Source organism: Engraulis encrasicolus, chromosome 11 (genome assembly GCF_034702125.1).
Source record: "Engraulis encrasicolus isolate BLACKSEA-1 chromosome 11, IST_EnEncr_1.0, whole genome shotgun sequence".
Classification (NCBI taxonomy): Eukaryota; Metazoa; Chordata; class Actinopteri; order Clupeiformes; family Engraulidae; genus Engraulis; species Engraulis encrasicolus.
In genome coordinates this window covers 38,608,096-38,628,095 of record NC_085867.1, presented here as the reverse complement: position 1 = coordinate 38,628,095, position 20,000 = coordinate 38,608,096, and the positions used below count along the sequence as shown (strand labels likewise).

General features: G+C 47.5%; 1 protein-coding gene across 2 annotated transcripts in view; it reads right to left on the bottom strand.

The window, feature by feature from the left end:
- The window catches only part of LOC134458327 (WD repeat-containing protein 7), a 278,717-nt gene that overhangs the window by 168,780 nt on the left and 89,937 nt on the right, over positions 1-20,000 (bottom strand). For both annotated transcript variants that reach the window (XM_063210562.1, XM_063210563.1), the window contains exon 21: positions 679-789. In XM_063210562.1, coding sequence (XP_063066632.1) covers positions 679-789 — 111 coding nt within the window. The remainder of the gene's footprint in view (positions 1-678; positions 790-20,000) is intronic.

Sequence of the window (20,000 nt, the reverse complement as noted above, 5' to 3'; positions counted from 1 at the left end):
AGGAATCACACAACTTATCCTCGTGTGGCATATACTGTGCTGAACCATGCAGTGTGTGTGTGTGTGTGTGTGTGTGTGTGTGTGTGTGTGTGTGTGTGTGTGTGTGTGTGTGTGTGTGTGTGTGTGTGTGTGTGTGTGTGTGTGTGTGTGTGTGTGTGTGTGTGTGTGTGTGTGTGTGTGTGTGTGTGTGTGTGTGTGTGTGTGTGTGTGTGTACTCCAAAGACATCAGCTAGCAGCCAAACAACTGCTCGAGTTCATGCTCCACCGTCGAATATGAAAACATAGTATATATCATGTAGTAAAAATTGTGAATGTGTGTGAATTTCTTTACAACTCACTATGTAAGTAAGTAAGGTCAGAAGAACTACAGGGACTTGGAACTGTGTTGACGCTGTGTGCATTGTGTGTGTGTGTGTGCATTTTGTTTGTGTGCATTGTGTTTGTCTGTGTGTGTGTGTGTGTGTGTGTGTGTGTGTGTGTGTGTGTGTGTGTGTGTGTGTGTGTGTGTGTGTGTGTGTGTGTGTGTGTGTGTGTGTGTGTGTGTGTGTGTGTGTGTGTGTGTCCGTGTGCATGGGCACATGTATGTGTGTGTGTACATGTGCATGTGTTGATGTTCTTCACTGGGGTCCTTGTTGTAGCATGAAAACAGAACAGAAAAAACAGAAAGGCGGTTCTTACCTGCAGTGATGTCATCGTCCGTCACGTCCATCTCCTCCTCCTGAACTTTGACCTCCACGGGCTGTGGCTCAGGGGGTGGTGGGATTGGCTGGGGTGCCTCGGTTGCCGTGGCTACAGGAAGACAGAGAGAACCGAAAGCACATGTTAGCAAACTGTGAGTGCGTGCTAGCTTCAACACACCCACACACCCAGTCACCCCAGACCCCACTCCGAGTCGACTCACTGATACACACACACACACACACACACACACACACACACACACACACACACACACACACACACACACACACACACACACACACACACACACACACACACACACAGTTGTTGTTGTCGTGGGGCTTCCATTTCTTAGCCGTAGTGTGTTAGCTCATTAGCAGCGGGCCAATGGTGACAAGACAAGCAATTCAGGAAGGATATAGTCACACACAGGCGGGCACACACTTAATGTCCTCAATTCTTCCTTGTTTCCTCCTGCCCTGGCTAAGTAGCTCATCAGTGTGTGTGTGTGTGTGTGTGTGTGTGTGTGTGTGTGTGTGTGTGTGTGTGTGTGTGTGTGTGTGTGTGTGTGTGTGTGTCTGTGTGTCTGTGTGTGTGTGTGTGTGTGTCTGTGTGTCTGTGTGTGTGTGTGCGTGTGTGTGCGTGTGTGTGTGTGTGTGTGTGTGTGTGTGTGTGTGTGTGTGTGTGTGTGTGTGTGTGTACGTGCGTCCGTGCATTATTGGTGGCTTTATTAGCCCGTAACCCCTCTGCGCGATTACACCCATTTTTATTCGCTGGGCTAATTTAGCCCTTATCCCGGAATTACCAATTAAAATAAGCTTTTCATTAGAGGGGGCCCGAAATGAATCAATGCTACTTAAAGGTGAGAATGAGCTAATCTCTTGCTGCGCGCTAATTAATGGTCTCTCTCTCTCTCTCTCTCTCTCTCTCTCTCTCTCTCTCTCTCTCTCTCTCTCTCTCTCTCTCTCTCTCTCTCTCTCTCTCTCTCTCGCTCTCTCTCTCTCTACAGAGGCCTCTGCTTCCTCATTGAAGAAGAGAGAGGTGACGTAGACATACAGACACGGACAGACAGACATATGCATACAGTATACACAAGGACACGCATGCTCACAGACAGAGAGAGACAGACGAACACACACACACACACACACACACACACACACACGCACGCGCACGCGCACGCACGCACACGCAAACGCACGCGCACGCACACACACAAAAGGGGGTACAGACACACACTAGATATACAAATAAACAGACACAGAAACACTGCACAATTACAGTAACAGGTTAGGCTAAGTCGCATACTCAGAGACATACACACACACAAACACGCACACACAGACACACACATACACAGACACACAGGCACACAGAAATATGCACTCGTATCACCCACAGACAAACATAGACAGACATACAAAAGCAAGCAAAAATGCACACAAATCTGAATAAACACACTGCAGCCCAGACAATCTCTCTCCCTTTCTCTCTCTCTGCCCGTATTTCTCTTTTTTTCCCTTGCGTCTCTCGCTCTCTTTCTCACACATACACACAAGCAGGGCTCTAAATTAACGCACGCCAACACGCCAAATGCGGGTGAAAATTAATTTTGGCTGGTAGAAAAAATCATCCACTAGCCAAATTGGCCGGTAGCGCACTCCCGACTGAACGTTAAACAGCTGCCCGCACAGATCTGCTGCCGTCTGATGAACGTCAAAACGTCGCCTACATTACCCATGAACATTAGGCCTACAGTCATGATGTAGCCCACACCCATAGGCTGACCGTTAATCGCAACAACGCAGCCTCACATCCATTGGCTGCGTGCTTGATTCCCGCGCCGCTGGAACTAGTGTTGATAAAATATTTTCAATGAGCGGACTAGCGCGGATTACTTCGGTTTTGTAGGGTTTGGACAGGTGAAAAATGTGGCAGTTGTTAAAGCAAGATTATGTGTCGGTGAATTCAAGTAATAGTAGGCCCTAAGCGTAACTGTAGTGAGGGTGAAATGGAGTGGTGGTGGAGCGAAAACGGCGTGAGTGAAGGAACAGAACAGCTGACTGTCAAAACAGTGTAGCATTGCTGTCAGAAGCCGTCTGAAATTTGCGAGTTCCTCGCAACTACCAACGATGGAGATTTCGTTTCCCAATAACGCCCACGCCATCGCAAAGACCCTGCATGAGTTTGACATCCGTACGAGTAAGTGAAAAAAAAAACGATAACAAAAAACTAGCGACGAAAGTAACAAAGTGGCTGGCTGGTCTCCGTCATGTCATTTGAGTTGACATAGCGTACCGGTAATTGTCATTCTGCGCATGGTAGAGCCTAGTAAAGTAAAGCAAGTATTAATCTGGAGGAACTTGAAGGTGTGACGCAGCAGCATACAACACACAATGCAGACATCATACACATTGCAGCACTGTGTAGGCTAGTGTGTGTGTGTGTGTGTGTGTGTGTGTGTGTGTGTGTGTGTGTGTGTGTGTGTGTGTGTGTGTGTGTGTGTGTGTGAACATCTCTCCTGTCCTTCTCCTCTCCTTCCTCTCCCTTCATCTCTTCTCCTCCCCTCCCCTCTCTTCTGTGCATTGTCCATGGTATTTGGCCCACTGTGTGTGAAGTTTAAGTGATGCGGTGTATGAGACTTTGTAGTGTTTGGTTGTGTGTGTGATTGGCTAGTGTATGTTGAAAGTGTGACATGTGTGTTGAAGGCATGCTGTGTTTGTGAGTTGTAGGCCGATACTGTATGAGGTTTGGGTGATGGTGTGTATATGGTACAGTAGGGCTATGTGAGAGGCATGTGTGATGCGATTCCCTGTTTTCAGAGGAAATGGAATGAAAAATACTGAAATGCAGGTAATAAAAGTAATTATAGAACAGACGGTGAATTACATTGAGTATAATATTTATATTGTTTATCTGTGTTGAGAACATAGTGTAATAAAATAATAATAATAATAATAATAATAAAAGCAACATGAAAGCATGGTTTATTTTGGTGAGATAAAAAAATGGCTAGTTGACCTTCCATTTGGCTAGTAAGAAAAAATGTCTACTAGCCAAATTGGCTGGTGGTGGAAAAAGTTAATTTAGAGCCCTGCAAACAAGAAATAAACACATCGTTTGGCTACTTTTGCTGTTGCCATATTGACAAGATTTTGCACGGGCTGGCATTTGATGAAGAGCGGCGAGTGTGTGGGAGGAGGAAGCGATTGATTAGCGAAGGGGGAGGGTGTGAGGGGGGGGCCGGCCAGCCAACAACACGCTGCTTTATGTTTCAATTAACCTCCGGCAGCCTCCGAGTGAACGGCCCCGCACACGGTTAAAGAGAACACCAGAGCTGCACTCTATATACCCCCCCCCTCTTTCTCTCTCTCTCTCTCTCTCTCACACACACACACACACACACACACACACACACACACACACACACACACACACACACACACACACACACACACAAGCGGTGACAAGACCTTTAGAGAGGGTTAAACAGAGGACGACACGTGCCCAAGGTGTTTATGTATGTGTGCGTGCATGCTTGTGTGTATGTGTGCGTGCATGCTTGTGTGTGTGTGTGTGTGTGCGCGTGCGTGCGTGCGTGCGTGAGTGCGTGCGTACGTAGAGTGGCAGCTCAAACCCATTGCGTGTAGTGTAATGTATCATATATGTAGAATGGAGAGAAAAAGACATTTGCAACCCTTTTGACAAAAATCTCTCCTTTGAATCAGACATGGTAACAGCCCCAGTCCCACAGCATCACATCTTCCATTAGCTTCTCCTTCAAGAAATCACCATAACGTTATATTGACAGCTGATTAAGCAGCCGGTTCTAATGGCTCCTGGTACCCTAGCTACAAATGACGATCCTGGATGGGACCAAGGTTGCAACTAAAAATTGGCGATGAGAAAGCTACAGTTCAAGCTTTAGAGCCCTAAATTGAACAAAATAAAATGCTATTTTCCTGGGACAATCCCTGTAGAATCCAGTGTGAGGCGATTCCACAAAAAAAATCTCCACATGCAGGAGGGGGCCATTCTGGAAGGTCATGGGAAGGACGATCCCACAGAGCCAATAGTATTCCTGGGAATTTTGGGGGGTGATGGGAACACCGTCACCCAAGCGTGTAAATTAGAGAAAGAGTGACCACCACCCCACCCCTAACCCCGCACCACCCATCACCGCCCCCTCCACAAACACCCACACAAACACACCCACACACACACACACAACTCTGAGTGTCTCTCTCACCACCACTACCCTCACACACAAACACAAATACACACAAACACACCACAGACCCAATCATGCACACACATAGATCAGGGTCTCCCCCATAACTCAGCCTCCCCCACCTCCTCCTTGCGTTCGTTCGCTTGTTCCCTCCCTGCCTGGCCGCTCCACTCCGTCCCCCTGAATAGAGGAGGGCCTCTGGCAAGGTCAAACGGAGCATGTCAGCCATGACACACTGCCTCTCCCCTGCCTTGTTAACCCCCGGGCCCACACCGCACCGCACCACACAAGCTCTGCAAAGCTCCTCCTCCTCTTATCCTGACGGTCCCTTTTTCATTTCCTCTGCTCCTTTTTTTCCACTCTTTTCCCCTCATTTCCCTTCATTCGGTTCCTTTTCCATTTACTCTGTTCATTTTCACTTCATTCTGTTTCCTCTGCTTTTTTTCTACTTATTTCTTGCTCTATATCTTTCTCTTACTTCCTCCTTCCCTTTTTACCTTGCTCTGCTCCTTTTCCATTTATTCTGTGTCTATTTCTGGTTTTATCATGACTCCCCTATATTTGTCTCCCTTCTTCCTTTCTTCTCTTCTCTTCCCTCATCCTTTGCCCATTTCTTTTACTTATCCCCTTCTCTCTCTCCCAACTGTCATCTCTGAATCTTTCTCTACTAACCTATATCATTTTCTCTCTGCTGTATATACTCCCCTGATGATGAGGAGGAGAAGCAAAGGAGGAAGAGAGGAAGAGAGGAAGAGGAGGAGTAGAGTACAGGAAGATGAGTTTGATGCGAGGTGTTGGATCTCACTTGTTCATGGTTGCCTGTCCTCCTCTCCTCTCCTCTGATGAGAATGAGGATCAGCCTAGAGCCCTGAGCCTGTCTGGAATGGGCCCCTTGGATCTCCAGCAAGGACACACTCAAATATTTATCCCGTCTCTGTTTACCACCGCTGCCCCTGATAGCTTTAGAAGAAGAGTGACGACGCTTTGTTGCAGGGCAGTGTCTGAAAGTGAATGCTGATGTGACCTCTTCTCCTGCATGCAAAGACATCGAGCAACACCTTCTTCTATTATTTTGTTCTTGAGTTTTTTTTTATTAACTAAGTAAGCTTATATATCTTGGGAGTTTGGCTCGGCACATCATAGCTTTGTATACATTGAACATAGGCATGATGCAGCAGTCTCTATTGAATAACAATGCAATGAACCACCAACGCACAAACAACCATTGTCAAAACTGAATGTATTAATTTGCCCAATAACATGCTCTTAATCATCAAGCATCAGTATTTCAAAGAACACCAATGTCATAAAATAGACTGCAATGGGTTTTTACTTATTTGGTGCACTATTGCCTCAATATCATTTGTTTTTGGGTTAAATATACTGCCTTACAAAGGCAAACTTCAGTAACTAAGCCAACACAGAAACTGATAAAAATGCCTTCAAAGCCTTGGAATACCGTAGGTTTGGATGTTGGTGCAGATACCGCACATTTGACATAGCACTAGCTCTAAAATGGGACACATTTGGGTCATAAGATAAAGAAGGTGGGTAAAAGACGTGCAAAACGGCATTGTCATTCAGTGTAACGGATGCCTTCTGCTGACTGTAACTGTAAAAAACATGACTCTTTTTATTTATTTATTGTTACAGGGAATTCATGAAAGCCTTGGCTGTCATCCATTCACTTGAAACGATTTAAACTCATGTTTTTTTGCCGTTACAGTCAGCGGAAGGTGTCTGTAACACTGAATGACAAAGACGTCTTTGACCCAGGTGTAATGAAGACCAATTTCAGTTTAAGCTCAGTTTTGACAAAATACGTAGTGAGTACACCTTGCCTTTGCACGGTAGTATACGTAGTTGCTCGTGCGTGGTGTCCACATCATAATTGGAGTAGCCAGGTTCAAGTCGCGAAGTCATTGGGAAGTTGGGAAGTTGGGAAGTAATTTCCTGACACAACCTCATCTCTTTCCCAATCATTTGCTGTGCTGTCTTCTTCTATATTGCTTGATTGAAAGAAAAATCCTTCATACTAAATGAATAAAATAATGATCACAGATGAATTACCACTGCCACTACAATATTTATTTCAGAGATATACTACATTTAACACCCAATGACGACACCCAAAAGTGTAAAAAAAAAAAGGAGTGAGGGAAGGAGGCTGACAAATGTTGTTAAAGGGCCATGGAAGCGTTCTCCTTGACTAAGTTGGTCACTTCTGCAGTGTGTGTGTGTGTGTGTGTGTGTGTGTGTGTGTGTGTGTGTGTGTGTGTGTGTGTGTGTGTGTGTGTGTGTGTGTGTGTGTGTGTGTGTGTGTGTGCGCGCGCTGTATGCTGGACAGCGTTATTTAAGACTGCAGGGGTTGCTGCTCCCAGGGTGCCTTCATCTGCTCTGAAGCCTTCCTCTGCCAATCAAAACTGACCCCTCATGGGGAGAAGGGGGGGGAGGGGGACTGGGGTGGTGGACAGGGAGATTACGGGATCCCCCAACCCCCCTCTGACCATCATCCATCCACACCCACACCCACACCCTACCCAACAACACCCAAGCCTTGCAGAGCAGAGTCCAAATCCCCCATCAACACCCCCTCTGCTTCCCCTTGACCATGGCCTGCAGCAGATTTTAATCACCTGGTCATCCAAGCGTCCATCCATACATCCATCTAGCCACCAACCCACCGACCCATCCATCCATCCCATCTCATCTGGAGCTCATGGTGTATGTCCCCCCTCCATTCAGAGGCCATGGTCAAGCCCTAAGGGCCAGATGGGCCCCCGTTATCCCTGCCTCCACACACCCTTACTGGGCTGGGGAGGGGAGAGGAGTCACTGGAGGGGGTGTGGGGTTGTCACTGGGTGGGCAGGGTTGGATGGAGTGACGATAGAAGCCTTGACCTCTTCACACATCATGCACACACTCATGCGCACGCACACACAGGTGCACACACACACGCACATCTGTACTCTGACCGCTCACAACGGTCTTCAGAATAGAATAAAGCAGAACAGAACTTAATAGAATAGAATAGAATAGAATAGAATAGAATAGAATAGAATAGAGAAACACAACAGACGTAGAGTTTAAACTGGAACTTAACTTTAACCCACACAGATCCACAACACACCCAAGTGCTAAGCTGAAACCCAGAAGCCAAACCATGTTACCACCGTATTGCAAGGACCCCTGGGGGATACCGTGCCCCTAGCCAAGACCCAGTACCCTACTACACCCACTCCACCCCCACAGAGACTGGGGTGCTGGGCATGATGGGTAGGTACTCCTCACATATTAATGGAAGTAATTTAAAATGCATGAGGTATCATGTACACCCTGTTAAAGGTAGTGAGGTAGTGACCTCCAATTATGGAATGGTAATTGAAACTCTGATTCAAACACATCCAAACCAAATCATCCATATCACATGACTCAGGAACATTTGTACATTCAGACACACGGCAGACGAATCTAGAAATGCTTATGCCATCGCACAGACACACAAACACACACACATACACACACGCACGCACGCACGCACACACACACACGCAAACACACACACACACACACACACACACATACACACACGCAAAGGCACACACGCAAATGCACACACGCAAATGCACACACGCAAATGCACACAGACACACACACACACGCACACACACACACGCACGCACACACACACGCACGCACACACACACGCACGCACACACACACACACGCACACACACACACACACACGCACACACACACACATGCACGCACACACACACGCACGCACACACACACACACGCACGCACACACACACGCACGCACACACACACGCACGCACGCACACACACACGCACACACACACACGCGCACACACCACCAACACACTTGCAGAGACACAACCACCACCTTCAGACGCATCTCTAGAGTTAACAGGCACACAGAGTCCTCAGAGGTTGCACAAACCTCCAACCCTTCTCGACCCACCAGGTCGTGTCATACATGCACACAGTAGCGGCTGCCCTGAGAGGAGGTGCTGTGTGCATGGGTGCCGCGAGGGGGTTTAAGGTGTTACAGATTCTAAGGGCCCGACAGCTCTGACAGGGCCCTGGAAAGATGCTGATAACATAATTTGTCATTTTGGGGGCCCACAATTTGAATCTGTCATGGGGCCCAAAATTTTTTATCAGCGTCCCTGGCTGTGTGTGCGTGCGTGCGTGCGTGTGTGAAACTGAGGTTACAGTAATTCTCCTACTCCCCTTTCCTTCAGTTTTACTACACTGCCCTGCTAGTGCGCGCGCGCACACACACACACACACACACACACACACACACACACACACACACACACACACACACACACACACACACACACACACACACACACACACACACACACACACACACACACACACACACACACACACACACACACACACACAGCTGATCTGCTGATAAGGCATCAAGGCTGAGTGTGTGTGTGTGTGTGTGTGTGTGTGTGTGTGTGTGTGTGTGTGTGTGTGTGTGTGTGTGTGTGTGTGTGTGTGTGTGTGTGTGTGTGTGTGTGTGTGTGTGTGTGTTGCAAATAGATTACACCAAAAGAAAGAAACCTGCCAGAGGGAAAGCTTGAGGGAAGAAAAAGAGAGGGGGTGAGAGAGAGAGAAATAGAAAGAGAGGGATAGAGTGAGAGATGACAGCTATTGAGAGACAAAGAGAAAGATATCTAGCTGACATGGAGAGAGATGGGTCATAGTGAGTGATAGAAAAAGACCTTAGAGAGGAGGAGGGGAAGAAACAGGCCTCCAGAGGGCATGGGCGCGAGAGATGGAGAGATTATAAGAGGGATAAGAAAAAAGAACGAAATCAAAAAAGAAACTGTGTTTATATATTTAAAAAAAAAAGAATAACAGGCGTGTGATAGAGTATTGCCTATGGAGTGCTTAAGGTGTGCAGTGTCCCCACTCCAGCGGGCTGCTGTGCGGAGGGGGCTTTGTTGGCCGGCCAGCAGGGGAGCCGCTCCAATTCCCCAGCCCCTTTCAGAAGCACCGCACGGCACAGCACGGGGGTCAGCTGGACACCAGCCAATCCGCTGGGGAGAGGAGTGGACACAGGGGGAACAGAGGCAGGTAGAGTGCAGAGGAGGTAGGTGGAGGAGGATGGATTGAGGAGGGGGAAGGATGGAGGGCTTTGTGGCCACCACAGCACGAGTTCTGGGGTGAGGGGAGGAGGAGCAGGGTAGAGGAGGAGGATGGAGGGAGGAGGAGCGGGGTAGAGGAGGAGGATGGAGGGAGGAGGAGATGGAGGGAAGAGGAGATGGAGGGAGGAGAAGGCTGGAGGGCTCTGTGGCCCCACGGCAGGAGGAGGTGAAGGGGAGGAGTAGAGGGGGAGGCAGGGGAAGAGAAGGGGGGTAAAGGCAGAGGAGGAAGAGGTAGCATGAAGGAGGAGGAGGAGGGGAGGGAGGGAGAGTGAGAGGCTGGAGGGGAGGAGATGGAGAGAGGGAGGTTCACGGCAGGAGTCCGACACGGCAGGAAGTGAGCTTGGAGACGAGGGATCATCACCAGAAGCGGAGCGCTCAAGCACGACCACACCACACACACACACACACACACACACACACACACACCTCATCTCCAGAAGCAGAGTGATCAAGCACGACCGCACCGCCAGAGGCCACAGCCGCCATTAGGGCACACAAAGAGGAAGAGGCCGTGGCGGATTTTACACCCAGAAAGAAATCATGAAACCTGCTGCTTTAGTCTCTTTCTCTCACACACACACACACACACACACACACACACACACACACACACACACACACACACACACACACACACACACACACACACACACACACACACACACACACACACACACACACACACACACACACACACACACACACACACACACACACACACACACACACCATCATCGGCGATCACTCGAAACGAGTATGATTGTCCTCCTGACGTTGGGTCTGGTCATTTGTGGGTCGTCAGATGGCGGTTGAGGCCAATCCTTGATCCACAGTCTCTATTGCAGTGGGGGCATATGTAGATTGTTGTCCTGGAGATAGTTGTTTGGATGTGAGGATTCATTTTGGCAGTGGTTCTCTCCTTCCTCAGTTGCCTTTTTGTTTCTGCAGCATGACGGAGGTCCTCTTCTAGTTGTGCTGTATCCTCATGAACCAACCTTCTCCACTCATCTCTTTGGAGGGCCGCCTCCTCCCAGTTATTGACATTGAAGCTACACTTTCTGAGATGTACTTTTATCATGTCTTTGTACCGCTTCTTCTGTCCTCCTTGGGTACGCTTTCCTTCCTTTAGTTGGCCATACAAAATTTGTTTTGGAAGGCGGCTGTCTGACATGCGTACCACATGACCTGTCCATCGTAGCTGGTGCTTAGCAATAGTTGAGGTGATGCTTGGGATGTTGGCTTCTTGTAGGACACTGATATTGGTGCGTCTATCTTCCCAGCTGATCCTAAGGATCTTACGTAGGCATCGCTGGTGATATTGCTCAAGGGCTTTCAGATGTCTACTGTAAGTAGTCCAACTGTCAGCTCCGTAGAGCAGGGTGGGAAGAATAACGGCTCGATAGACCAAGAGTTTTGTTTTGGTCAGGATGTCACGGTTTTCAAATACCCTGTCCCTCAGTCTAGCAAAAGCTGCGCTGGCACACCCAATTCGGTGGTGGATTTCTGCATCAATGTCAGATCTTGTGGATAGAAGACTACCAAGATACATGAATTGGTCCACATTTTCCAGGGTGTTGTTGGCCACATGGATGGTTGGGACCTTGGGTGATGTGCCAGGAGCTGGTTGGTACAGAATCTGAGTCTTCTTGATGTTAATATCAAGTCCCAGGAGTTGGTAGGCTCTGGCAAAGGCGTCCATGATGCTCTGGAGTTCTTCTTCAGACAGAGCCACAAGGGCATTATCATCAGCATATTGGAGGTCCATGATGGAGGATGTGAGCACCTTGGTCTTTGCCCTGAACCTGTTGATGTTAAAGAGCCCACCGTCTGTCCTGTATACTAACTTGAGACCCTCAGGTAGACTTTGACTGGTGAGGTGGAGGATGGTGGCAATGAAAATGGAGAAGAGGGTTGGTGCAATAATGCAGCCCTGCTTGACTCCTGTCTCCACTTTGAAAGGGTCTGTTTCACAGCCACACACACACACACGCACACGCGCACACGCACACGCACACACGCACACGCACACGCACACGCACACACACACACGCACACACGCACACGTGCACACACACACTCATAAGCACGATACACACAAATGTGCCTCTTTCCCCCCAGGCTATGCTTCCTTCGCAGAGCAGTCAGGCACACACACACGCCCATTCACGCACACACGTGATACACACAGACATGCGCACACACACACACACGCACATGCACGCAAGCACATCCGCAAACACAGACGCACACACACACACTCAGAATAGTCACAGCAGCATATAACATAAGCCAACAACAAACTTCTTCAGGTAACTTCTTAACAATACAGGCTACTATAGAGAACACAACTGACTGCTTCTTACACCTGAAAGACTGTACGCTGAAGTGCGCATCACACTGAAACATCAATTTCTTCTAGGAACAACAAACAGAACATGAGAATGACACGGAAAAGAAAAAAAAAGAGAAAAGAATGCAATATAGTACACCCTTTCAGAAACTGTAGACCAGGGGTACTCAATTAAAAGTCCCCGAGGGCCAGTTTTTCAAAATTCCTCCCAATAAAGGGCCGGGCCGGGCCGACACGAACCCCCCCCCATCCCCCCCCCCCCCCCAAAAAAAAAAATTAAAAATAAAACATGACAAGTCCTTTGTAAGCACAATACACACGCAGATATTTAGTTTCTAGTGACAGGATGGGAGAACATTTCTCTCATAAAGGGCCTGCATTGTGGGGTGAGGTGCCTGCCTTGCTCTCATGGACCCAACAAAGAGGACACATAGATAGGAGAACACCAGGTTTTGTCAACAAGAAAATGGCACATTTGATGCCATGTTGATTAAATGCAAAAGCCAATAATACATTGTCAAGTTGCTCATAACTTTGTTTGCAGTCTTATGAGGGTCTTTGCATTCCAAACGAACTATTTGGGGACTGTTTAAAAGTGTGAAACGTTTATTAAGCAATTCGTTTTTAATAGGCTACCAATAGTTAGCTGCCAGCAGAGTTCAAACACAGTTTGCCTTCATTTGTGTTAGCAGCTAGCTACAGCTACTGCTAAACCAATTCGAAGTCCTAACACACTGTTTGCAATCATATGTGGACCATTACTTTCAAAAACGATGCATAGAGAACTTTGTGAATAATTTATTTACAGGCTCTGATACAGTCCTTCCCTTGTAGTCTACCCACAACCTCTAATGCCAGCGTCGTAGGTGCTTGTGTCCGGAGCCTGCAGTGACTGACACAAAGAGGGAGAACCTGCCTGAGGGGGCGGGGCACGGCACGCTTCTTCGTTGCGTCTGTGGCGCGATTTCAAAATAAGAGCCGACAGCGCGATCGGACCAAAAAAAAAAAAAAAAAAAATTTTTTTTTTTTTTTTTTTTTTTTCAAAATGTTTCGAGAGCCAAAAATAGATGCCCCGCGAGCCACAAATGGCTCGCGAGCCGCTATTTGAGTATGGGGGCTGTAGACCAATGCCTGAATGTTTTTTTTAACTGCAAGCTTATGTTCCCAAAGTATTTACGTTAATATTTCACTTAATTGAGGGATGTCAAAATGGAAAACTCACGGTCGATAAAATTAAGTAGAACAAAAAATAGAATAACGTGTGTGTGTGTGACCTTGAAAGTGGTCAAGGTCATTAAAAATGGATGTCCAGGTGACTGAAGGTCAAGTCCTATTTGAGCGAGTGTCTTTGAAGTGAAGTGGGGAGGGAGGGGTAATTAAATTTAGTGAGGGATGGACAGGCAATAATTATTATGAGGTGTCCAGATTGCGGACGCAGAGGGAAGAGGGGGGGGGAGAATGAGAGCGAGAGAGAGAGAGAGAGAGAGAGAGAGAGAGAGAGAGAGAGAGAGAGAGAGAGAGAGAGAGAGAGAGAGAGAGAGAGAGAGAGAGAGAGAGGGGGGGGGGGGGGGGGGGTAATAATAACTATCTAACTCTGATATTTCTCCCCACGCCCCTGACACCCCTGTCACACCATCTCTCTCATCGTCAGCACAGTGCGTCACTTATGGATTTCTATCTCTCCCTCTCTCTCCCTCTCTCTATCTCTCCATATCTACCTCTTCCACTCCCCCCTCCCTCTCTTCCCCCCTCTTCCTCCCCATCCCCCTCCTATCATCTCCAGCCTCATTTCTCAAATGCAATAGCTGCACAATAATGTTTTTACTTATTTTCCATTACTGCCCGTTACGATGCCTCAGCCCCCTCTCCTCCTTCTCCCTCCTCCTCCCTCCTCTCTCTCTTACTCTCTCTTACTCTCTCTTACTCTCTCTTACTCTCTCTTACTCTCTCTTTCTCTCTCTCTCTCTCTCTCTCTCTCTCTCTCTCTCTCTCTCTCTCTCTCTCTCTCTCTCTCTCTCTTTCTGGCTCCCCCTTTCCTGGATGGAGAATGACGATCCCCAGTCAGCATTTATAGGTGTACTCTGTGTGTGTGTGTGTGTGTGTGTGTGTGTGTGTGTGTGTGTGTGTGTGTGTGTGTGTGTGTGTGTGTGTGTGTGTGTGTGTGTGTGTGTGTGTGTGTTGGGGGGGGGTATTCCTCACTGTTCACTCAAACCAAGTTTGTGCTTTGTCTCTGCCGCTCGCTGGCAATAAACTCTTTTCACACGTCTCACGGGACAGAAACATAGAGACGGGAGAGAGGGGAAAGCAGACAGAGAGAAAGATATTATGGTAGACAGTAGGACGGGGGAGGGGCAAACAGAGAGAGAGAGAGAGAGAGAGAGAGAGAGAGAGAGAGAGAGAGAGAGAGAGAGAGAGAGAGAGAGAGAGAGAGAGAGAGAGAGAGATGGGGGATGGAGGGAGGTGTGGTCACATGGGAGAGAAAAGAAAAAGAAAGAGAAAATAATTTTAGCCATGGCGGAGATGTGATAAAAGACAACAAGGCGAGGAGAGAGGAGGGACTGGCCCTCTTCAGGGCTGAGCAGGGGAGTCCAGACTCCAGATACTGAGAAGGAATGCCCATTACCACAGCCGGTTTACATACAGTTGAGGACGATATTATTAGCCCCCCTCCTGAAATTAGACATTTCTCTTGATTTCTCAGTAAGAATGACCATTATTAACCATTTATGTTATTCTGGAAACAAATACACTGATGGAGATAATGTTCAATGAGTTGAATTTGGATTTTTCTATTGTTACGATGAGTTTAAACAAAAAAGGGCAAAAATGACAAGGACACAATTATTAGCCCCCTGATCATTAATGGTCAATATGGCGGCATTTATGAACCAAAACTGACAACAGGCTCTGATAAGTTGCTACCTAGGTTGGCACATGCCCCACTATGGATTTTGGCCCATTTCTTCACTGCAAAGTGTTCTAGCTGGTCCAAATCGCATGGATGCTGAGCATAGACATTAACCACAGACTCTCAGTGGGATTGAGGACTGGACTATGAGCGGGTGATTCCAATATCATGGTTTTAGTGTCCTTGAAGAACCTCTGAACTAATCTAAATGTATGCTTTGGGTTACAATGTTGTTGGAAGACCCAGCAATCCAGATTCAGACCCAGACTCCCTGTGTCTGAGGCTGAATAACAGACTAAACTTGATGCCCCACCACTGTGTGTAACTGTAGAAACTGCTTGGCCTCATTAGACCAAAGAAGCATTGGACACCTGCCTAGATGATTGTTATTGACCTGGCCTCACCTGGAGTTTTTTCCCCCACCAAGAAAGACAGTTTTTAGGGCTTGTCATCATATTGGGCTTTGTGGCCATCATCACAGAAGAACCCCTTTACTAAAGGCAGTGCATATCAGAGTGTTACTGAGCTTTGCCTGTGAACATTTGAAAGTCAAAAATGAGTTTTGAACATCTCTGCTTTCATCTGATGATATTCAATTGCACCTGCTTTGATGCATGAATTCTGCTTCTGTCAGGTGAAGAAAGGGATAGGCCTTGAATCGTTATAAGATGGTTTCCACAATTAAACATGGTGGCGGATGCATCATTCTGTGGCAGCCTCAGCCACAGGAAACCTTGTTTGGGTGTACGGCACCATAAAAACTGAAAATTATGATAGAATGTGGAAAGTGACCTTGCAAAAATATGCTACTAGAGGGAGCTAAGATCTTCACTGGATCTTTCAATAAGATAATAACCCAAAACTTGCATCCAAAATAGTTCAAATGTTCCTCAAGGATACTAAAACCATGGTCATGGAGTGGTTCAGACCTCAATCCTTTAGATAGTATTTGAAGAGTGCTGAAAATGAATGTCCATCCTCAACATCCATGCCATTTGGACCAGCTTAACTATTTGCCATGAAAAAAATGGGCCAAAATCCCTGGTAGGACATGTGCCAACATAGTTAGCAACTAATCAAAGTGCCTGGTGTCAATTTTTGTTCATAAATGGCACTGTATTGACTATTAATGATAAGGGGGCTAATAATTTTGTCCTTGCCATTTTCACACTTTTTTGTTTAAACTCATTGTGAAAATGGAAAAGTCCAAATTTAACTTATTGGATACTATCTCCATGGTGTATTTGTTTCCAGAATAACACACATTCATTAATAATGATCATTCTCAATGATCAATGTCTAATTTCAGGAGGGGGGCTAGTAATATCGTCCTCAACTGTACATAGACCCTCTCTGCTATTACTCGACAAATGGAAGCTTGCAGCTTGTTTGAATACAACTGACATGATTGGCTATGGGCTATGCATATATGGCCAATAAACATCGTAAAACCACACCTATGACAACTGACATGATTGGCTATGGGCTATGTACAGGTATATATGGCCAATAAACATTGTAAAACCACACCTATGAGAATCTGACGTGATATGGTCTGGAGTGGACCAGGAAAGTCTGCATAGGTGGCAAAAAGAGAATGTATTATATGGGCTACCTAGGCCAGTTTTTCAAATTGCGGGCCGCAAAGGGGTGCTAGTCGGGCCGTGGCAGGTTGGCAAGAAAAGTATAGCAAAACAAAAATAGATGTGTATATATTTCAATTAGACTACCTTCTTGTAGAAATTGCTAAAGTGGGCTTGCCTTTTGGGCCAGAGCATATCAGTTGTAGTAAAAATAACATAATCTAACTTGGCTAATGAACACTGAAGAGTAACTGTCAGAAGCCTTAATTGGCAACACCTGTTCTGGTTGACCCACTAGGCCCAGCTTACCCATGACATCCCAGACTGTATGTCTGGTCAGGCAGGCAGACTCCGTATGCTACATGATCAAGTGTGACTTCATAGACTGCTGCAGAAGGGTGGTGTAAAGGCTACATGGCCACCAAGAGAGACCACGGCCGTGTCTCAAATGACGCACTTTTGTCAGTGCACTGACAGTCAGTGCACAGTGCGCACAGTGCACTAAGGTCTTTAGTGCATAGCGTCGTGGAAAAATTTGAGCACTATGCACTGTGCCCTCGCTGGAAGTGACGGCTGATCATGGCATTAGCTCGCCAAAATATGAGCAGTGTCCATCATTCAAGTACTGCATTCAGGCATGAATGCAATTTCGTTGTGTGCAGTGTTCAGTTGTGTGCTGTGGAGTGCTGTGTCACAATGACAATAGGAGTTTCCCAATGGGCTTTCACTTTCACTTTCACTTCACTTTTCAGTCTCCCTTTGTCTGCAGTGAGAGCCAGGGATTTTGTACCAAGTCTTATTGGCTGCACCATTATTGCTCCTTGCAAGTTCTAGGTCAAAACACCTGAGAAGTTCCCTGCTATGCAGCGCCCTAGGCACTGAAAATCAGTGCCCGAAGTGCACAAGTGCAGCATTTGAGACACAGCCCACACGTCTGGTCAAATATAGCCTCGCGCACCATTCTACCAGAGAGAGTAGAGAGAGAGAGAGGTTCCATTGGCCCACTGTTGGGCAGGGTATTTTGTAAACAGAATTTATTGCCCATGGTAAAGTTTGGAAACCCTTGGTATAGACTGCTCAATACAAGGCTGCTACACACTGCCACACACAGTGAGATGCATGGCTGCAAAAAGAGACCCAGTGTAGGCTACTGAAAAAAGTGAAGGGGGAAGGCAAAGGCTTTAGAAGGCTGCAAGGCTGCCGCATACAGTAGTAGTCTGCAGGGTTGCTGAGGCCACAATGGCACCATCTCACCAGATTCAGTCCCAACTTCTCTCTCTCTCTTCACATTTCAATTTCATATCTTCACTCCCTTCCTCACCTCTCCCTTGGTTTCAAACAAACATGCACAAACATGCGCGCGGATATGCGCACGCACATACAGAGTTCTGTCTCTGTGTCTTCTCTCTCTCAAGAACACACCGGCACACACATATTCCTGCATAGTCCCTGGCCCAATACAGGAGCATGCACACACGCATGCACGCACAACTTGGTTCTTTCACTCTCTGTCCCCATCTCCCTCTCCCCACTCACACAAATACACACTGTTCCTGACACACACTTTCATACACACAGTGTGTGCATGTGTACTTGTACACCCCCCTCCCACACACATACATACATAGATACATACACGCACGCACACACTCGCACACACAAAAACACAAACACAAACACAAACACAAACACACACACACACACACACACACACACACACACACACACACACACACACACACACACACACACACACACACACACACACACACACACACACACACACACACACACACACACACACACCACACACACACACACACACACACACACACACACACACACACACACCACACACACACACACACACACACACACACACACCCTTCCTCTGCTTTCTCTCGCTTCCAAGCTCTGCCTTCCACTATCCAACTCTCTCTCCCTCACAAACCCCTCCCCCTTTTCTCTCTCTTTCTCCCCCCCCCTCTCTCTCTCTCTCACTCTCTCTCTCTCTCTCTCTCTCGCCCCCCTCCCTCTCCCTGCCTCCATTTCTCTCCCTATGATAGACAGACTGCCTGCCTCCCATTAATTCCCCTCTCACCATGCTTATCGATCCACGGCCTGCTTCCCCAATTGCATTACACACACAGGCTGTCTGCTTTCTCACACCCCCGACAGCACACACAGGCTACACAATAAAAAGAAAATAAAAAGCGAAGGAGAGGCCGGGGGGGGGGGGAGTGAGGGAGGGAGGAGAGAGGGAGGCAGGGATGGAGGGAGGGAGGAGAGAGGACAGGGAAGGGAGAAAAAGAACAAGAGGAGGAGGAGGAGGAAGAAAAGGAGAAAGACACAGACCAACGAAAGAAATAAAAGGCACATCTCTTCAGTGAAGGTGAATCGTGTGGTGGATATTGGTGAAAATGTGCGTGTGTGTGTTTGTGTGTGTGTGTGTGTGTATGTGTGTGTGTGTATGAACACGCACCGTGCATGTGTGTGCGCGCGCGTGTGATTGCAAATAAGCACCTAAAAAGGAAGAGAATTTTATATTTTTGTGCATGACAGAAAAAAGTATAGAGCAGAGGGAGGGACAGAGAGGGAGAGATGGACATGGAGAGGAGGGGAGAGGGAGTGAGAGAGGGCGAGAGAGAGAGGGAGAGAGAGGGAGAGAGAGGGGGAGAGAGAGAGAGAGAGAGAGAAGGGAGTCCACACACAGATTAACAACTCGGGCCAAACACCACGGGAGGGATGGGATAGATAGATGGACTTGAAAGGAGGGATAGAGATGGAGGGATGGACATGAAAGGAGGGGAGGAAATGAAAGAGTGTCCAAGTGGGCAGATCAAAGGGCCAGTGCGTGGGGATGTGTGGGGGGGACTTCAGAGTAGGAGGATGCTCATAAAGACTTGGTTGAGAGGAGTTACTACAACTACCAACTGCCACAGGACGTATGGCAATGCCCCATACACCCGCCCTCCCTGGCCAACCCCCCTGATATGGGTGCACGCACGCACGCACGGACGAAGGCACACACACACGCACACATGCATGCAAG